The 21193-nt window shown below is 38.4% G+C and overlaps 1 protein-coding gene across 1 annotated transcript in view; it reads right to left on the bottom strand.

Moving 5' to 3' along the window:
• wcd (U3 small nucleolar RNA-associated protein 18 homolog wicked) overlaps positions 1 to 21193 on the bottom strand; it is a 102955-nt gene that overhangs the window by 16170 nt on the left and 65592 nt on the right. The window contains exons 8-9 of the mRNA XM_067135639.2: positions 13167 to 13465; positions 5692 to 5831 (exon numbers count right to left, since the gene is read on the bottom strand). Coding sequence (XP_066991740.2) covers positions 5692 to 5831; positions 13167 to 13465 — 439 coding nt within the window. The remainder of the gene's footprint in view (positions 1 to 5691; positions 5832 to 13166; positions 13466 to 21193) is intronic.

The following is a 21193-nucleotide window of genomic DNA, read 5'->3' as shown; positions in this document are numbered from 1 at the left end:
ATGCAAACCTGCCTTGGTTTAAGGTTGTTTTCATAACATTATACATGATTTTCCATAAAAGTCAGGAAAGATACCGAACTCGCACAACAACCCATTAATATCAGGATTTTTTTTTTTTGCTATTTGTTTTACATCGCACTGACACAGATAGGTCCTGTGGCGATGATGGGACAGGAAGAGGCTAGAAGTGGGAAGGAAGCGGGCATGGCGTCCATTAGGGTACAACCTCAGCATTTGCCTGGTGTGAAAATGGGAAACCACGTAAAACCATCTTCAGGGCTGCCGACAGTGGGGTTCGAACCCATTATCTCCCAGATGCAAGCTCACAGCAGCGCGCCCCTAACAGCACAGCCAACTCGCCCGGTAAAATCGGTATTAAAGAGCAATAAGTTTGTTTAAACATTTTCGCAGATGTTTACCAAGTAGCACCTTACTCATTAGCACGTATTTTCTAATTACAATAGTCTGAACCTGCATATTCAGCTTCGTTCTTAAAAACTGTAATGGCATCACTCCAGAGGCTTGTGGCAAACATTTCCATTTTCTTACTTCAAATGGCATCACCTAACCTAGGTTTACCGCTCACGTATTATGAAAACATATTTCAAGCTCCCTGTAGAATAATGACAATATTTTCACTATAAATTTACATGGGAACAGCCATTCTGAAATTTAACAAGATGCGAAAGTTCATATCCTGACATTTTATGCACATCACTGTATCTTGAGAAGGAGAAGTATCACATTCTTAATTTACTTTCAAAATTAAGCAATTACTTTATTTCTAATAACCGATTTCATTGCACTTACTGCGAAAACATTGTATCCCTATGTTTGATTACACCAGTCAGAGTTGTGAGGAGAGTTCAGGCACACTCAAGAAAAATAGACTCACTCGCGCATAGCAAGGAATTGATACGGAAGATGATCAATCGCATTCAATATAAATGCTGGAGTAGAGTGTATGTATATTGATAATGAGTAAAAACTAACACGCCCGAATTTGCCCGTAATAATGGATGAATCAGAAAAACGATTATCATTGTAACCGAAGAATACTGCACAGATTAATATAGGCAGACATGCCAACTTTCAAAAGTGAAAAATGAGGAGAAATTTCGCAGAGAATCGTGACGTATTACGACACACCACTGATGGCAGAACAAGTACAAATTCATTATAATTCAATACATTAACAATTCTATTTGCCCATATATATTTTTTTCATCATTTACATGTGAATACTAAATACTGGACATACATGAACTGTAGGAACATGTGACTTCTCATCCTTCAACATGGTGATCACATTACGACTAATTGTTGTTCAACACACCAGTAGCTGACTTAGCCCTCTTCAGAAACTTGGAACTAAATTTTTGCTCAAAGCACTTGCCTTGCTGAACTGATTTCAAGGTTAAAAGTTTCTCCAAAGTTTGTTCAGACAGCAAGGATCTGAACTGTGTTTTTGTCTTTGTGAGTCTGCTAAAAGTCCTTTCACATTCTGCATTGCTATGTGGAATTGATAAAATAGCAAGCATCACCTGAGAGAGTCTGTCATATTTAAGTACACCATCAGCTGATTTCATCTGACCTACCAATGCCCATTGAACATCAATTCTTCCTTTTGCCAGGTCTGTTTCTTTGAGCTGAAAGTTACAGAACTGGGAGTGCAGAAGATCCGTTTCTTTATCCAAATGTTCCGTTTCACTAGTCAAAATGTTTGGACACTTGTTAATGAATACTCTAAGGCTAGAAAATGATGCCTTACTCATAGCAGAAATATTTGCAACTTCTGCATTAATTAAAACTTCATCTTTGAATGGAAATTTGTGTACCATGTAGTCACACGATGAAGAGAAACACCTTCTAACAGACTTAAAGAATATGCACTTTTCCTCAGACTTCAAGGTGTTCACTAAAACAAACACAGAGTTCCCTATCATCAGATCACAATCAACCTTTTGATTTGCTGGAGTATGATAATCTACATCAAGGAGAGAGGAGGATCTTTTAATAACGTCTGGTTTCACAAACCTTAATAATAATGATATTTGCTTTACATCCCACAACCTACTTTTTTTTTTTTTTTTTTTAACGGTTTTCGGAGACGCCAAGGTGCCGGAATTTAGTCCCTCAGGAGTTCTTTTACGTGCCAGTAAATTTACCGACACGAGGCTGACGTATTTGAGCACCTTCAAATACCACCGGACTGAGCCAGGATCGAACCTGCCAAGTTGGGGTCAGAAGGCCAGCGCCTTAACCGTCTGAGCCACTCAGCCAGGCTCACAAACCTTGCCATCACATCCTTCAATAGTTCCTCCAAAACTGACCTCAATAAGTGGATGTGCAGCATACCTGACTGAAGAGCTACGTTTGGATTCTCAAAGATATCCATAAAACTTGAGAGAAAAAGGCAAAAAGATTTATGTAAATTTGATGAAAGGAACATCAAAAGTCGTTCTTCACGTGACAATGCATGGCATAAGTAGTTTCATTTTTTTTTTTTTTTTTAAGTGAAACTGATGACTGAGTTTTCCTTTTAACTGAGGAGTGAGGTGAAATGTTATGAGAATCCTTAACGTTTTCAGACAAACAAGACACATCTGCACTTAAACTGTGCTTAGGAATTTTGTAAGTCTTCAAAGTTCCCATCTGAGAATCCTTACTCACAATTTCGCTCCTGAATAATGTAACCGAAGGGTCCCACTGAAGCATAATCCTATCTCAACACCTTCTTAGTGATAACCATCGAGTAGGCACATGCTTCAGAATTTTCCTGATCTCTGTTTTGTGTAAAGTCTGAAAATTCTCTGAACTTTTCTTTCCTCTTTGCACTCTTTTCCAGATAATAAAATATATCAATTATACTTTCATCCACATTTACGGACAAGCACGCCGCACCCTTCTCGGCAGCAAGATTAATTAGGTGACAAGAGCAGCCTACGATGATTGTTACTATTTTCCCGCTTCAAACATCCTGCCATACCATTCTTTAATCCTACCATTACTGGAGCATTATCAGCACCAAGAGCTAGGCAGTTTTTTAATGGAATCCAGAATTCCCAAAAAGTTGAGAGCAAAAGATAGGCAATGTTAGGTCCAGTAGCATCCCCTTCCAAATTAGGCACAGAGAGTAGACAACTCTGAATTTCATTGAGTTCAGGCCTAAAAAATGTTACAGCAATGGGATATATATATAAACACAGCAAAACACAAGGAGAATTTAACTAGCAAACTCGCAAATAAAAAGCCTGTTCAGAAACAACTATCAGAGTGTTTAGGAAGTAGGATTAGTGAATTTTCTTACGATTTGTGCCAAGCATTTTTGGCTGCTGATATTCCCTTGTATAAAATTAATAACCCCTCATTAAAACATTTTCTTGCCAAATACACTCGACAACATGTGCCTGAAACAAGTACATTGCGTAAGACTTACGTAGGACGTTGTTACAATAACGTATTGTCAAATTTACAAATTGAATTAGCGGATCAGTTTGTGTGGTTTTCTATTGATGAAACCACTGATTCTGAAGGCCGATTTATTGCTAATGTAATTGTGGGCGCCTTAAATAAGGAGCAAAAGATTATACCACATCTTCTTAATGTGTGTGAATTTCCGGCCACACTAACAATGTAACTGTAACGCAGTGTGTGATGGACTCATTGAAATTATTATGGCCATCTGGAATCAAATACGACCAGCTACTTTTATTTGTTACCGATACAGGTACTTATATGGTAAAATCAGGACAAACACTGGAAGGAATTTTTCCTAACTTAATTCATATAGCTTGTTTGGCACATGCTCTTAATCGCATTGCTGAGACAAGACGCAAATCTTTCCCATTGGTAGATCGATTTGCAGCCTGTTCAAAGAAATTTTTTGTTAAATCTCCTTCAAGAGTCAAGTTGTTTAGATCAACAGCACCCAATATCCCACTTCCTCCTGCACCAGTGTTCACACGATGGGGAACTCGGCTGGATGCAGCTTTGTATTATGCTCAGAACATAGAAGTATTCAAAAAAGGTTGTTAATGAATTGGACTCAAATGAAGCTGCATCAATACAAACAGTGCAAAATATTCTGTCAGGCATTGAGTTAGAAGAGACTTGTTTTTATAAATGCCCATTTTTCTTTTTTGCTAACCACCATAACGTCACTGGAAGCTGTAGAATCTCCTTTAAAGGAAATACTTATTGTTTTCGAAAAAACAACATCCAATCTAAATCTGTTCCTGGTAGTATAGGACAAAAAGTGAAAGAAAAAATAAATTATGTAACTTCAAAAAATCCTGGTTATAAACAGTTGTGCGATATTCAAGATATTCTCAAAGGAAAACCGTCTGTCACACCAAGAGACTTGCCTCCTCCTGTAGAGCAGTTATCATCATTTAAATATGCCCCAATAACATTTTGTGATGTGGAAAGAAGTTTTTCACGTTACAAAAGTGTTTTTCGAGACAACAGACGATATATTTCAGTAGAAAATTTGTGCAAAGTGATGGTCTGAACTGCAATTCATCATTCAGCATTCATAGCGGGACCACTTCTGCTTCAACCTCCAAGAAACAAATGTAAGTTTATTATTATTATTATTATTAATACTAACCTGACTTGTCTACTGCCATTTTTTCATTTTAATAGTGCATATTTATTGGTATATTTTCAAGTTTTTAAGAGCATATTTGTATGCATATTTCTTAGTTTTTTAGGGCATGAACTTCCGAGCCTTAGTAATGAACTTTCATCGGGCTGACTGCAAATGGTAGCTTGGTCCTTGCTTTTGATTTCCCACTGTTTTTATTGTTGTTGTTGTTGTTGTTGTAAATATGGAGTTTTCCAGCAGTATTTTGTGAGTGTATTTTATATATATTTTGATGAGGTGCTCAAGCATGAATGTCATTTAGAATATAGTTAGTTATTTTAGAATCAGTGGAGTTATTGATGAACCTACACGCAGTTCCTACCTATTTAGTAGTTTTCAGAAGGTTTGGTAAGGTCTGAAGCAGATGTACCAGTACACAGCTTTATATATACCCCCTGGGAGAGAGAATTATCATGCTTTATTCAAATTTGAGAGATCCAATCTGGTGAACTCTGGCACCCATACTACGGACATTTCGAATAATTATTCTTATTAATTTATTTCAATTATTTTATTTATTCAGATATATAATAATATTAAATAGTACTTACATGTATATTGGTTCAATGGTACAGGATAATGCAGGCATTTATAAAGATGACATCAGAAAGATAAAGGCTGGACAAAACGGTGGGCAGGTGCTTTATGTGACAGGTATGAGGGCAAGATAGGCCTATTCAAAATAGTGGTTCGTCCAGCTGCTGAATATTGGGCAATCAAAAAGAAGGATACAGAAACTGTATGTTACTGTAATGGGTTCGGGAAGTAAAAAAACAAAAAAAGAGGGTAGGCTCGATTCATTAAAGATCTGGAGAGATCACAAATTCCCAAACAGAAGATAACCGGGGAGAGCAACCAGAAAAACAGACTCCAGTTAACTGGGAATAGGCTAGGAAGAAGATAGTTGTTTCAAAGTATGATCCATAATGGCCACCTGATTGAATACTCTAGCTTCAATTAACTCCATCACTCACTCAAAATCTCGTAATGTACCAGCATAAGTGTTACAATTAAAGTGAAGATATGTCATATAATTACTTTACCTGTATAATAGAGCCATTCCTTTATTATTTCCTACAGTCAAAAATCCACTGTTTGTTGAAAAATCAAGGCACTGAGGACGATGTATTTTTGCTTGAAACCCTGGAAAGTTTGCATAGACATTCATAGATGGAAAATGCACCTGAAAGAAAAATAAAATATATTCTTTAAGGAAAAGCCCGTGAAAATTATATTAACATAAAATAATGCACAGTAATGGTTAAAGAAAATTGCATCTGTTACGTTGTGTCTCGAAATACCGTTATGTGACAATGTTGAGGGAAGAAATGCTGACCCGTCGCACACGCATCACTTAGAACAAAAATTCATTGATATAGCTCATGCAATACTGAACCTTACTTGATGGAACCTTTCTGGTCAGATTTCTAAGCTGAAATATTATCACACAGCAATTTTTGTAGGTGCAACAACGGTATTACTTTTCTTTTTCTTTTTCCAAACACGTTACCTCTTTTCATTCTTTTGTTGAATATCATTGCTGGCAAGTGCAGTAAATATTCTTCTCAAATAAACAAGATAAAGCTATAGCTAAACAAGTCCTAATCATTCATATCTATAAGTGCATGGAATGGTAGGCACATATCAGAACGCATTAGGATGGATGACCTTCCCTGTGATAAATAGCTTCATTCTATCACTGTTGTCAAAGCTGGAACACATAAGTGCAAAAGCTCGCAAGCTTGTAGTTTTTATGACTGTAGATATTATAATTACAGCCACAGGACCTCCTGATTTATGTGGAATCTGATCCACAGGGATGTGAATTCATTTCAAAAATTCAACACGCATTGTCTGGGATTTGAACTGCAGCAGCCAGTGACAATGCCACTAGGCTATCACACCATGAGGCAATCTGTACTGGAGTTCTCCCAACCTGCATAGGTCGCCTGTCATTGTTAAGTACTGGCCAGCAAGAGAATGTAAGCACAATGTAGATTCATTGATATTACAAGCATCTTTAGGCTTGTATCTCTTTTAAAAATTTGAGGATGGTTGTCTAGTTGTACTTCTACAAAATTATCACCACCAGCCCACTCTTTTAAACATTTGTGCAAGAACAATAAGTCAATTACTGACAACATTTCATTTACATTTGTTGACTTGCTGGAAATTTTCTAGCTTTGAAACCATTTATCTGAACTCTGCTACATGAAAAGTTACCGATACCTTACTTTAAAGTCTAATAAGGATGTCATACATTTCAACATAGACCAGAGTGTAGAGATCCTTGTAGCCTATTTATGGCAAACCCTTTGAAAATAGTAGTTTCTAGAATTCTATATTTTAAGATTGGCAAAATGTATGCCCTCAACAGAGAAGTTATTCTTTATAATTACTCGCTTTACTGTGTCCTCAGTCTCAGAAATTGTTAACCCGCTCGGTGGGCGATGCGGCGAGATCTGCTGCTACAAGTCGCCTGCTCGGTGGGGATGTATCCACTGATTCTAATTATTTTTTTTTTTCCCAGTAGCCTGCCTGCAGAGGTTTATTTCTTTTTTCAGCAGCATGTTCTGGATGAGTCTGCCCTCTGATGTGAATTTTTTTCAGTTTTGTACTTCCAATACCAATGCATCATCTACGAGGTGCATCATACGGATCGCAACTTACCTCTGGGCCAACAATGATGATGATGCTTGTTGTTTAAAGGGGCCTAACATCGAGGTCATCGGCCCCTAATGGTATGAAAGGGCATTACAACAAAAACTTCAAAATCATCCACTGACCAAAATAAAGAAAATGTCATTAAGAATGAATGGACGGACATGAAAAAAAAAAGAAAAAAAAAAAAACAAACAAACAAAAAACAGTGGATCCAACTCAAAAAAAGATCATATATAGTAGTATTACTGACCAAGGGACCACTTATAAAGCGAAATCTTGAATCGAGTATGCTTGATATCTAAAGAGGTTCAAAATCCAGGTCTAAGGCCCCTCAAAATGGTACTTATCGCTAGTACAGTAGAACCATGGTATTTGGCATGTTGGGGTACTAATCAAAAGTAGCGAAGACTCACGGTGTTCCACACAAGATGGTACTACTCACAAGTATTGTACTTCGTACATGTAACGCAGACCTATGGTGTTTGTCACACAACGGCGCCACTCAGAGCCAACGCAAACCGATGAGTTTCCTCACCTAGGTGTACTAGTCACGAGTGCCGGTCCCACGGGCCTCGTGGTGTTCCTCACATAGTGGGTACTAATCACAGACAACGCAGACCCACGGTGTCGCTCATATAGTGGTAAAACTCACAAGCAACGCCCAGACCCATGGCGTTTCTCACAATGGTACTAAGCACGGGTACTGGAAACCCACTGGGGAACCACTCTCTGCTGCTACTAATCACAAACCTATTGTGTACCAAATATAGTGGTACTACTCATATGTTATTCTCAGTTCAATATGGACCAACAACATGAAATTTATAACCCTTAATAACTACTCGTAAGTAAAGGCGACCAATGGTCTTCCCCGCGTGATGGTACTAATCAACAGTAGTTTCATGGTTCTAATACCAGCATCCCTTGGTCGCCCCTTTTAGTCGCCGCTCACGACAGGCAGGGGATACCGCGGGTGTATTCTACATGTGCGTTCCCCACCCGCAGGGGGTAGTGTGTTTGGTCCGCGAGAGGTATTTTATTTCCCTCAAGTCTGCCGGCAAGCCGGTTAGGACCCCCCTATCTGCCACCTGGGACACGCCACATGGGAGTATCACCTCTCCCCCTGCTACGCCAGCGTAGTAGGTTCGTGGTGCGCCAAGAATGACCTAAAGCCTATTAGCCTCATCACCTTATCGTCCCTTGGATGCAATACTATTGTGATAGAAGGGATTTCTGAAGATTATGATACTAAACAGACCTCTGATGACAAATCCTGAGTCTTGAGTTCTTCTTTCATGACAGAAGTGTGTTTTTACTGTGAGTTACACAGCACTTATTATCATAAACATGTGTTCCGGAATACAGGCACAACTCATGATTTCCTTCTAAACTGCAGAGACCAGGGTTCTATTCGATTCTTTTTTCTTAATTTTTTTCCGCTAAAATGTCTAAAAGGAATTACTGGCCCCCATAGTCACAGGATGATGATTTACGAGCCATGATAAACAAAATGCTGGAATGTAGTGGGGAGGATAGTGATCATTAGGGCTCGGATTTCCATGATGGGAATATATTTTTTGGTAAGACTGGTAAGTTCCTGAAATATATATAAATGCTTGTTATGAAAGAAGTAATAGAATGATAGTTCTTTGTTAAGTTATATTTATGCATAAATGGTCATTTCTATGTGATAGAGCCAGAACTTCAACATAGTAAATGGTCATATTCGTCATATTTTCACTCTTTCAGGTAGTAAAGACCTTTTCTCATTCAGTTTATTTCTTCCGTGTTCAATTGAGTTATTGTATTTCTCAGAATTACAAATCTCATTTTGTTTCCTGGAAAATGGTAAGAACCTACCTTCCTCTCCCATTTCTGTGGAATTCACAATATGGACTTTACCCTTGCGCAACAGTGAGCAGGTAGCTACTTAACCCTGTCCTTCATAATCTGGTGTGCCTCAGAGGTTATTGAATCTTCTTGAAGTTGGAGTGTGTTTTCTGTGTAGTATAGTTCAGAAAAAATGACTAAGTGAAGCAAAGTATTCAAGTAAAATTACAACAGTTCGTGTCTCAATATGGTGAGAAAGTGTTCATGAGGGATGGTAAAATACTGTGTAGTGGAACCTCAATTATTCATTCCCGGAAAGTAAGTTTTCCCAGGTTATACGTTCAAATTACATGGTTCTGCGAGCATCTTAATTAAATCACGTTGTAAAAATCCTGCATTATCTGCTCCTCGAAGAAACAATTTCCCAGATCAACCGTCCAGAAATTTCAGTCCCATCAACGCTAAATCCTTGATCAAGCATTTTTACTTACAGATCTTGGCGTTAACGACCCGTCATTGCGATAATTAGAGCAAGTACTGTACCGGAAAAACGATTGGCGGTAAACTTGCATAAGGAACAATCTTAGCATCGCATTCAGGTGGTATTGTTTAGAGAAGCCTCGGAAATCATAAAGTAGAGTGGCCACGTCAATTGGAAGGAGACAGAGCACATTTCAACAGCTGTACATGAAGACTGAATGAGTTTCCTCAAATGTTCGTACTTGTAAAACGTCCACATCATGTCCAGGGTTAGATGTTTATATTTTTACTTTTCTCGATTGTATCGCCAAACAGGTTTTCGGCACTTCCCTCAGGGCACTGGGCTTTCAGGCAGGAATCGAAACTGCTCCTTCTTAACACAAATATAGTTTAAAGTACACGATCATGTTATCAAGACCAGAACAGATGTTGCACCTTAGATACCGGTACGTAAAGCCATGGGAGGTCTTGGGATTGCCTATTACTGTTTTGGTTCTAATATAAGACCGGGAATTTTATGTTTTTGTTTAAATTGTCATAAAAATCTCAGCCATTTTATCTGAGCATGTTTAATTTTTAAAGCTTTATCATTTCCCACTCGTACTGACTTGTACGGCAAACGTGCTTTCCAGCTAAGCTCTAGGTCATGAATAACCATAATTTCTGAAGTTTTGATAATATTTTTTCTCTTTCCAATTTGATTGTGATTAGTGACAGGCAGAATTGAATATAATGTATTCGCGAACTTTTGAAAATCGATACTTGCATTCAAAACCATATTTTCGCGTTCATCATAACCTGTAAATGTCAATGAAGGCCTAATTTACGGGATACAAAATTTCCAGAAACTGACTATGAATAGTACAGGCCTTCGGGCTGAGCAGCAGTCGCGTGGCAGGCAAAGGCCTACTGAGGCTGTACTTTGGTTTGGTCTGGTTTAGGAGTGTTTGTAAGATTAAAATTATACATACCGGTATTTCATTTTTGTAACGTTTAGCCATATTGTTGATGGTTTTCATTCATTTCCGGATTTTCCGTTTTCCTGTGTTGTACGTTTTTTTTCATGGTCCCTCCAAAAACGGAGATTCGAGGTTCTACTGTATTGTAAACTGTGCGATGTAAAAGTAACTGCGGAGAAGACATTTAACATACAACAGAATGTGGCAACAGAAAAACACAAATGTGGAGTACAATGAATCGAAAATGGAAAGACAATACAGCAAACGCACCTAGGAGAATCTCGCCAATCTAATTCACCATTTTGTGGAGAACTTTGTACAGCCTTTCTTTGTGCTGACATTCCCTTAAATAAGCTGAATCATCCAAAATTTTGTGAATTCTTCCACTTGAAGAAAGGACTACATCAGCCAAAGCTACGAAAAACTATGCAAGAAATCAGACAACTGGTTGCAAATAAGAAAATTTGGTTTTCAATTGATGGAACTAGAAATTCTATAGGAAGGTATATTGCGAATGTCATTGTGGGGAATTTAAGAGAAGATGGTCCAGGTGAAACGTTTCTAATAAACTGTGAACATTAAGAAAAAGTCAATTTTCTACCATTAGTAAACGTTTGACGGATCTATGTATGCCATATGGACCAAAGGCGTTCAACAAGACAATGTACTGCTCTTCGTAATGGATGCTGCGCCTTATATGGTGGAAGCTGCCAAATCACTAAAGGCATTATACAGTAAAATGGTGTAAGTGACTTGTTTAGCTCACGCCTTACACAAAATTGCAGAAGACATTCGTAGTCAATTCAGTGAGGTGTGTCAAGAAGGTCTTCTTGAAAGCCCCTTCACGTGTTGCATGATTTAAGTTGCTAGCTCCAGACATTCCCTTGGCCACCTTCTCCCATTTTGATAAGATGGGGATCCTGGATTATATCCTGCAACTTTTACTGCCGGAACTTCAACATTGTGAAAAGTATCATTGATTCTTTTGATAGCAGTGAAGCCGCTTCAATTGGACTAGCCCAGGAATTAATGTCTAATTCTGACATTTCAGGTCAACTTTCATACATCAAATCAAATTTTGGTTTTCTTCCTGCTACTATAACTGCTTTGGAGCAATCGGAAATGCCACTAGCGAAGCAGATAGAACTAGTGAAAATAACTGAATAAATTTAATGTTGTTTGTGGTAAAGTGGGGCAAGAAATATCAAAGAAAATGGAAAAGATGTTAGAAAAAAGCGAAGGGTATCACACATTGTGTTCTATTTTAATGATTTTGTTGGGCGAAAGTTTTCTCTTAATCATTTAGAATTAGATTCAAATGATAGTGACCATTTCAAATATGCTCCTCGTGTCAGCTGAAGTAGACAAAGTTTTTGAAAAGGCTTTCTTGGCGGAAAATAGGAAATCTTTTTTAATATGAAAATTTGCATAAGGTATTCATTGTATATTGCAACTCAGGGCTCATAACTGAAAATACAGAAACATGTGAAAATAATCGCAGCAAATTAATAAGAACCATACTACAATATGAAATTGCATATTTTAACTTCTCTTGTGCATTTTATTCATAAATAAATGGTTTGTTGTCATAAACTGACGCATTAATTGATTTTACAACTGGTATTTTACCTCAAATATAGTACTGTTAGGTCATATTTTTCTATGTTATTGTGCATATTTTGGTAAATTTTAGGTCATAAGAGCATTTTTTTCTGTGCACATTATGGTGATTTTTAGGTCATAAAAATCCTAGCCCTAGTGATCATAGTAAATTTAAGTTCTGCCAAAGTGGAATTTGTAAGTGATGGGAATTTACATGGAACAAATACAGCATACTTGAATGTATAAGGTTCGGGCCCAGCTGATGCGAATGAGCAGCAGTCGCGAAAGAGACAACAAGTATTCAAATCCAGTTCAAGTAGCGATTATGACAGTGACAGTAGTGACAATAATACTGATAATATTCCAGCCAGTGCAACTTCGTCAACTTTGTCTGAATGTTTTCATACTATAAATATAATATATTGATATTCTGGGACTGTTTATCAGTTTCCACAACCATAAAGTTGAATGGCTAAACTTCCCTGACCGGGCGAGTTGGCCGTGCGCGTAGAGGCGCGCGGCTGTGAGCTTGCATCCGGGAGATAGTAGGTTCGAATCCCACTATCGGCAGCCCTGAAGATGGTTTTCCGTGGTTTCCCATTTTCACACCAGGCAAATGCTGGGGCTGTACCGTAATTAAGGCCACAGCCGCTTCCTTCCAACTCCCAGGCCTTTCCTATCCCATCGTCGCCATAAGACCTATCTGTGTCGGTGCGACGTAAAGCCCCTAGCAAAAAAACAAAACTTCCCTGATTACCTGGTTATAATACACAAATCATTTCAATGAATGCAATGGCAGATATGTTGATGATAATGAATGCCACTGAAAGCTCCTATAAATTTCATGTAAGTTCTTCCTATGAAGTATCAAAAAATGATTTACAACATATTATAAAAGTATCAGGAGTTACAAGAGTGAGTATCACAAATATATGAAGCTCAGTGCTGATCATTTATAATGATAAACAGGGTTGTTTACTTACAAGTTTCAAAGCATTATCTTTGTCATCAGAAGCCATAGCCAAAATCTCAGATGCTTTATTATACTTGAGGGAAGTAATAGCCGTGGTTAGATTCAGCAGTATTTTAACCGGCTGCGGCACTGAGTTGGAGACCAAATCTGAAGTTTCGAACACATTGACCACTCCAGAACGTGAGCCAGTGGCAAGGTATTGGCCATTAGGGGAGATTGCTAGACTGGAGCCAACGATACAACCATCATCCACAAACCGATGAACACAACTACGGGTAGTCATGTCCCACACGTACACCTCTCCACCATCTAGAATATAAAATAACACAAAAATTTAATCTGGAATATACTATAATATACAATGGGAGTCTATTTATTTATTTATACAGTGATCACAAACCACAAAAGCAGTTACACAGAGAAATGCACACCAACTTAAAAGAATGTCTACAAAATAATCAGTGACCTTATTTGGATTGTTTTCAACAAATCATATACTGAGAAAACTCATCAAATTAAGGGTCTTACTAACAAAAAGTCCTTATACAGTTGTTTAACACTTGTTTAGTTATACAGTGAATAAACCCTGTATAAGCGTTTTAAGATTTTCTTACTAATAAACGTGATATGCGCATTGTATTACTATACAGCCCGTATACACTCGTTCTAAGTCCTAGGAATCTCTTCCTGTAGTTCAATGACATATTTCACACGTTCACTGCCTTTATGATCGCTTCTGCTGGTTATCTACGAGCAAAACTTTCCAGAAAATCGCGCAGTAGCACGGCGTATCGAAAAGGCAGTGGCAACACAAACTGAGACAGCGGAATATTGTATTGGCTTATATTGATATCAACGTCAATATTTCTTCAGCTTGCGTGTGAAATCAATGAACGCCATGAAAGAAATGGAAAAGCTTAAGAAAAGGTCAAGAGCTCCTAACTGGGATAGTACGGAAAAGGTAAGCAATTTTAACTGAATTGGCGAGTTGAAAAGTGTACACATTCCAAAATCCTTACTTTTCAAGAGAAAGGAAAAACTGTTTTGTGGCAAAAAGAAAGGTTTGATCAAAAAAGTTTCTGTTAGGCATTTATACATCATATATCTGCGAATTTAACTACAAAGTATGGAAATCATATTACGTACGGTTTTCAAGTTATACCATTTTTTATGTCAAGAAATATTTTCCTTTTTATTCTCAAATTTGAGAAAGATCTTTGTAGAGGCAGATAATGTATAATAAACTTGTAATTTCAAAAGTCTATTAAGCAGCAACACATTATTACAGAAAAATACGCCCAACCATCATTTCTTTTATAGTTATTCATTGTCCTGGTCATCAGCTCCTGCCGTTGGCCAAGTGTGGCACTCCTCATAGAAATGTAGAGTATATACTGGTCTGGGATATACTTGACAAGCTTTAAAAGATCACTTATTTTGCTGGCCTTAACAGGCACCTCAAAGGAATACACAAAAGCCAAAAAGAAAAGGTGCTTGAAGGTTAGTTGGACTACACCATCGATGAACTCAAATGTTCATTCTTTGGTTTACCATGGTATAATGCTAATTCCCTCTTCCTCTGAAAACTGCGCCATACATCTTTTTCTGTAACTACAATGAGGGCCAGTTTTCTTGGCTTCAGCCAATAAGCATTTTCTGGTTACAACTCCTTGCCCCTACACGTGGATTTTTTTTTTTTTTTTTTTTTTTTTTTTTCCCCCATTTCTCTAGCATGTTGGTCTTTATTTACCTTACCATTCTTTCCTTGTGGTTCTGCATATTCACTGTCTGACTCAGACATCACCAGGCACTCACTATAACAGATTTTTAAGTATGGAGATACAAAATGCTGTGTACGGCTCATAACATGCTTAATAGTTTGTTAACATTAATGTCAACAACAACGCACTATTGCTTCGTACCACAGAACTGATCTGCGCTGAGAGCTGGTGCAGCGTTGAGTTGGAAAGGGGACTTATTCCAGGAATGTATCCCTTCTTCCACTCAATGAAGATTCTCGCTTACTGAAAACACTGTTTACTGCATTGGAATGTGTACCCTTTCCAACGCTAAACTAGAGAGTTATAACTATTACAGCAAAAGTTGGCAGCAACCGTATTTCATGCCTGTGAGTGATATGCGAAGAAAATCATGTGTTTTCTTTTCTTTGCAGAATTTGTTGAAAGAAATTATTAGGGATTATGTATCAATTATAGAATCCAAGAGGACAGATACAAACACCAATAAATCCAAGATCGCTGCATGGAACACAGTTTATAAGAGGTGAGGATTAAAATATTTTTTTAAATATGTGTACAAAATGTCCCAGGAGGAAATGCCAGTATGAACTCTATTGTCATAAGCATTTACCGTATTATGTTACTGTTGTGTCTGAATCTTTTTCATTGTAATTGTTAACATTTTAATATCTGCTCTGTTTTATTTGAAGATTTATGGAGCTCAATCAGCGAGAAAGGTGTCGGCCCGAATTGAAGCAGCAGTGGTGTTGCATAAAGCTAGAATCCTGTCAGAACATCGCCAAGCTGTATTCCAAACAGGGGGTGGGCCGAAACCTCCCAGTCCGTGTAAAGATGTTACTGATGTGGTGGAAATGATACCTCTGGAGTTTGAAGAGTATACAAATGAGTTTAACAGCAACGCCACTTTTCCTGAGGTAGGCTACTTCCTACATTTCTTTCTCAATTTTCTCAACAGATCTCACTAATTTTACTTAATACTATTACAATTACTTTGCAGGTCGAAGTAGTAGTGGACTGGGAGGGAGATTCTTCCCATGCTCCTGATCTCCCCAGGGGCGAAAAGGCACTGGAGGTTGCTTGTGAGGACATAAGTAATGACAAGACAAGCAGCGTAGAGAAAAGCACCCCCATCAACCCCATCCATTGAAAAAGAAACGCCACCGCCTGTGGAACGTAAGGGAAGATTCAAGAGAAAGAGGCAGCTACTAAATGTAAGTGTGCGGGAAAAACAAAGCAAAAGCTTCTTAGTATTTCGAGCATGGATTGAGAAATTAGCACTACAGTAAGCAATGTCGCGGATTAGTTTTACTACCTTGTAGGCTATATGGACCATTTGTAGTCTCCTTTGCTGGTTGCTCTTTTCTCTTTCCATGTGTGATTTACTTCATATTAAGTAGGTAAGACTTTGTGTCATATGGACAGGTTGTCTCTTCGCTTGTAAAATGTCAGGAGCACTCTGAGAAATGTTTCACTTTTGGGAGTTCGTGTGCAATTGTCATGAATGGGCACATTTTTATAAATATATAGAAACAAAAAAAATAATTTTATGCTGAGTTATATGCATTTCATAGTTTTTTATTTAACATATGGTGTTTATAATCTTCAATTATGATACAAGTAAAATACATATAAACGAAACATTACAGTTTAACATCTAGGGGATTAAGCCAGGACAAGGCTAGAGGAGAAGTCCTCACTAGGTTGTTCCAGTCACCCTCACACTGCCGATTTGAGCATTCTTGGATTATGTAGGGAAATGTTTGCTCTTGGGCTCCACAATCACACTGTGGGAATCAAGTGTGTCCACTTACGGAGTATTGCACTACATCATCTTCCATAGCCTGTTCGCGCACGATTCTGTCGGCACCATTGTAACTCTTTGTGGTCGAGTTTCTGGAAGAGGTTGAGTCGGGACTTCTAATCGGAGGATCTGGGCGTCTGGGATCGGGCATTCACATCTTCCACATTTTCATCTTGAATGGTTCCAACTGTTAAAGAACTTCATTAGTCCAAAATGGCTTCCTGGATTTTAGACATCATTTGGGAGGGTTACCGGTATTGAATATTGAATAAATTGGCAGGTGCCTGAAGCCGAGAGAATTGTACTTCCTCCGTTCACATGCAGCTGCTTACTGTTTTCTGAGCTACTGCGGAGGTATATTGGCCAGCACATTCAGCCAGGTCACAGGTGTTGACCTTATGGTGCTTGTTATGATCATGGTCTCATTGATTTGTGTATTGACTTTGCTAACGTGGGGACTTCTGTACTATACTGGTAAGCAGTAATCGGCAGCAGAGTACAGTAATGCCGTTCCTACTGTGCGGAATGTGATGGCTTCAGCATGCCAAGTTGTAACTGCCAGTTTTTTAATCATATTGTTCCTCACCTTAAGTTTCCTACCAGTCGTTATGTATGTGATCAAGAATTATTCGTAGGTATTTGGGGTGTCTTACACAAAGAGTCTGCATGCTCGTCATTCCTACCATTATAAGCATAACTGTCCTCTACATTTAAAAATCAAGACGAGACAATTATATGGATTTTAATTTTGAATAATCACTGATGATAGAACTAAGGTTCACCGGGCGAGTTGGCCGCGCAGTTAGGAGTGCGCGGCTGTGAGCTTGCATCCGGGAGATAGTGGGTTTGAACCCCACTGCCGGCAGCCCTGAAGATGGTTTTCTGTGGTTTTCCATTTTCACACCAGGCAAATGCTGGGGTTGTACCCTAATTAAGGCCGCGGACGCTTCCTTCCCACTCCTAGTCCCTTCCTGTCCCATCGTCGCTATAAGACCTGTCTGTGTCGGTGCGACATAAAACCACTTGCAAAAAAAAAAATATATATATATATAATATCCACTTCGAAGTAATGAGCCAACTGTGAGTGGATTAATTTCTGATTTTAAGACACTGATGGTAATGTTTATAACATCATTTATTATAATGACAGAATATAATTCATAACATCGCAATATATGTACTTTATTATATCGCGTTTCACGGTATAACTTTACATAAGGCTCGCCAGGATAAATAACATGGTAATCATGGCTGACGGTGGGCGAATGGACTCTGCCATTGTTTGAAGATTACGCCAATGAAATGTCGTTCCCAGAATTCAAGGCAGAACAACCTGCTGTCTTGAATTATGAATTATGGGAGTGACGTTTCATAGAGTAAATCTTCAGCCAATGGCAGAAGCCATTCATGCCACAGTCAGCCATGATTTAACAATCTTGGAATAGCGCAACTTATGATGTAATACGAATAAGAAATAGAGGCCTAAAGCCGCTTCGCGGCTTCTAACCACTGACCGCACTTAAGCGACTGCAGCTATCGAGCTCGGTGTTTATGTAGTTAGAATGATCTGTAGGCTGTCAGTAAGTATATATTTTGAACTTATTTGGGAATTCCTCTATGTTTTTCAATGATTTGAAACCTCTTACAGCTTGTAATTACTCAGCTTGACTCGGCCTCAGTTTGCGTCACGAGAAGTGACACTGTGTGGCACGGAAGAATGATAGGTCGCAGTTTGAATGAAAATGAAGTAACTGAAGTTCTGAATAAATCACACCAAACAGAACTACAAAGGAAAGATGATCTTTATCCCTATTAAGTGAAGAGAGATCTGCTGCACAGCAGAAAGGAACGTGCATGGCGCGTGTGAGACCAAGTGATGGACGATGAAACCCCTCAAAATACATGGCCTCTTTGTCATGAACTGATCTTCCCATTAACTTGGGATTTGAGTTAAATGAATACATATTTGAATTAATGTTTCACATTTCGATGATGATGATGATTGTTGTTTAAAGGGACCTAACATCTAGGTCACTGGCCCCTAATGGTACGAAACGAGATAAAATGTAATGACAATTTAAAAGTCCAAAATTCATCTAATGACCAAAATTCAAAAAATGAAGATGATGAATGAATGAATGGATGAAGATGAATTTAAAATAATCAGCAGATACAACTCACAATACTGAAAGTTAAAAACATTCCAAAAACAATCCACTGACTAGAATTCAAAAAGACGACGATGAACAATGATTATGAACATTAAACAATCAGTGGATCCGACCTGCCATGCCTCACCTTCCCAGAAACTATCTTAAAACAATAGTATTTCTGACCAAGGGACTGCTTCCAAAGCACAATCCTAAATCGATGATGCCTCTTGTCTAAAAGAGTCCAAAATCCAGGTCAACAGACCCTCATAATGGTACTTATTGCTAGTAAAGTAGAACCATGGTATTTCTCATGTTGCGGTACTTATCAAAAGTAGCGTAGACTCACGGTGTTCCACACATTATGGTACTACTCACAAGTAACGTACGTCACATAGGAAATGCAGACCTATGGTGTTCTCACATAATAGCGCCACTCATAGGCAATGCAAACCAAGGGTGTTCTTCACCTAGGTGTACTAATCACGGGCGCTGGAATTCCCGTGGTGCTTTTCACATAGTGGGTACTAATCACAGGCAACGCAGACACACGGTGTCGCTCATATAGCGGTACTAATCACAGGCAACGCCCAGACCTGTGGCGTTTCTCACATAATGGTACTGATCACAGGCAACGTAAACCCATGTTGTTCTGCATATAGTGGTACTAATCACGGGTACTGTAAAACCCATACTTTTGCAAATACTACCTCAAGCTGTTCATAAATATCTTCTACTTCATCATCATGGGGGACTGGAATGCTGTGGTAGGTGAGGGTAGAGCTGGTAACTGTGAGGGAAAGTATGGAAACAGAAATGAAAGGGGTGACAGGTTAATTGAATTCTGCAAAAGTCATATATTGGTGATTGTAAATACAGACAGAATGATAGTGGCATTCTTGTTTTGGCGAGGGTTATTTCAAGATGTAATGAAAAATAATGTATTGTTGCCTCGGAGATTTTATGTGATAAAATGTGAGACATCATGAACCTACTACGCTGGCATAGCAGAGGGAGAGGTGATAGTTCCAGGTGGCGGATAGGGGGGTCCTAACAGGCTTGCCGGCGGACTTGAGCGAAATAAAATAGCTCTCGCGGACGAAATACTCAACCCCCTGTAGGTGGGGGATGCAGACTCCATCTTTAGTGTGATCATTATAATTCTTTCATTAAATCCCTATATGCTTTGGACTTGTGCTAGTTTTCATTTTAATACGAAAATAACAACTCCCATTCCTTTCATATCTCCAGTAACTTTTTTAGGTTACAATAAATACCGTATATACTCGCATATTAAGCCCCCCCCTTTTTTTTCCATATTCACAGCCATAAAAAGTAAGTGGGGGGTCCAATATGTGATAACCTCAAATTCTGTGCCCTGAACACATGACTTCTAGGCAATAAATTGTACATGTAAACATTCAACACTATTCTTTAAAAAACCTATGAATGTATTCTGAGTTTTACTGGCTATTTTTGTTGGAAGGCAGTATTTCTAAATTTAAAAAGAATAAATACCGGTAGTGAACACATGACTTTTAAGCCTACATATAAAGTAAATATAGGCAGTTTTAGTTACTCTTGTATCATGACATTCGTTTTATCTCCTTAACTCCTCTGATGAGATTGACGTCAGGAAAGGCATCCGGTCTTAAAAACTTGCTACAAAGATTCATCTCTCTTCATACTCGACCCCGTAGAGGAAAGGGATAAGGGTATCATATTATGCAATATTAATACAAAAGAACATAATGGCAATCATTTGTGTCTGTCAGTTAAGCAATAGGCCTACCACACAGTAAACCTCATTTGAATTGTGCCGTCAACTTCCCTGCTACCGACGTGTCTTCATTCCAAATGATGTCATCTTCACGGCAATGGAGAGTATTCGACATCCCTTCTTTTTGAAACTTAAAAAATAGTTTAGTTCCCAACTATAGAATCCAAACAGTGAGAATCTATTCAAAATGGTTTCTGGAGATGGTCTCTTATTCACAGTTGGTGTATGTATAGCAGAAGCCATCCCTTCAAAATAAACCCGCGCTGTAATAAGCGTGCCAACCCACCAGCTGATAACTATTGTATGTTACGAGTTGTACTTCCGAATGTAATACATAGTGACTGGAAGCATCCTTTGGATAACTGCGGCTACTGAAAGCCAGACCTTTATTTTTTTAAGTATATGTCATCTTGTTCTCGACACTTAACAGCTGTAAATGAGATAAGAGAGACAGCACTGTTTAGGTTAGGTATACTTCTAAGTGCCTGGATAGTGTAGAAGTTCCACAACGGAAAGAATAAAAATAAATAACAGGAAAGCTTGTCA

The sequence above is a fragment of the Anabrus simplex genome, chromosome 1, assembly GCF_040414725.1.
Source record: "Anabrus simplex isolate iqAnaSimp1 chromosome 1, ASM4041472v1, whole genome shotgun sequence".
Taxonomy (NCBI): domain Eukaryota; kingdom Metazoa; phylum Arthropoda; class Insecta; order Orthoptera; family Tettigoniidae; genus Anabrus; species Anabrus simplex.
Note: the sequence above shows the minus strand (reverse complement) of the source record. Positions and strands in the feature narration are given on the sequence as shown.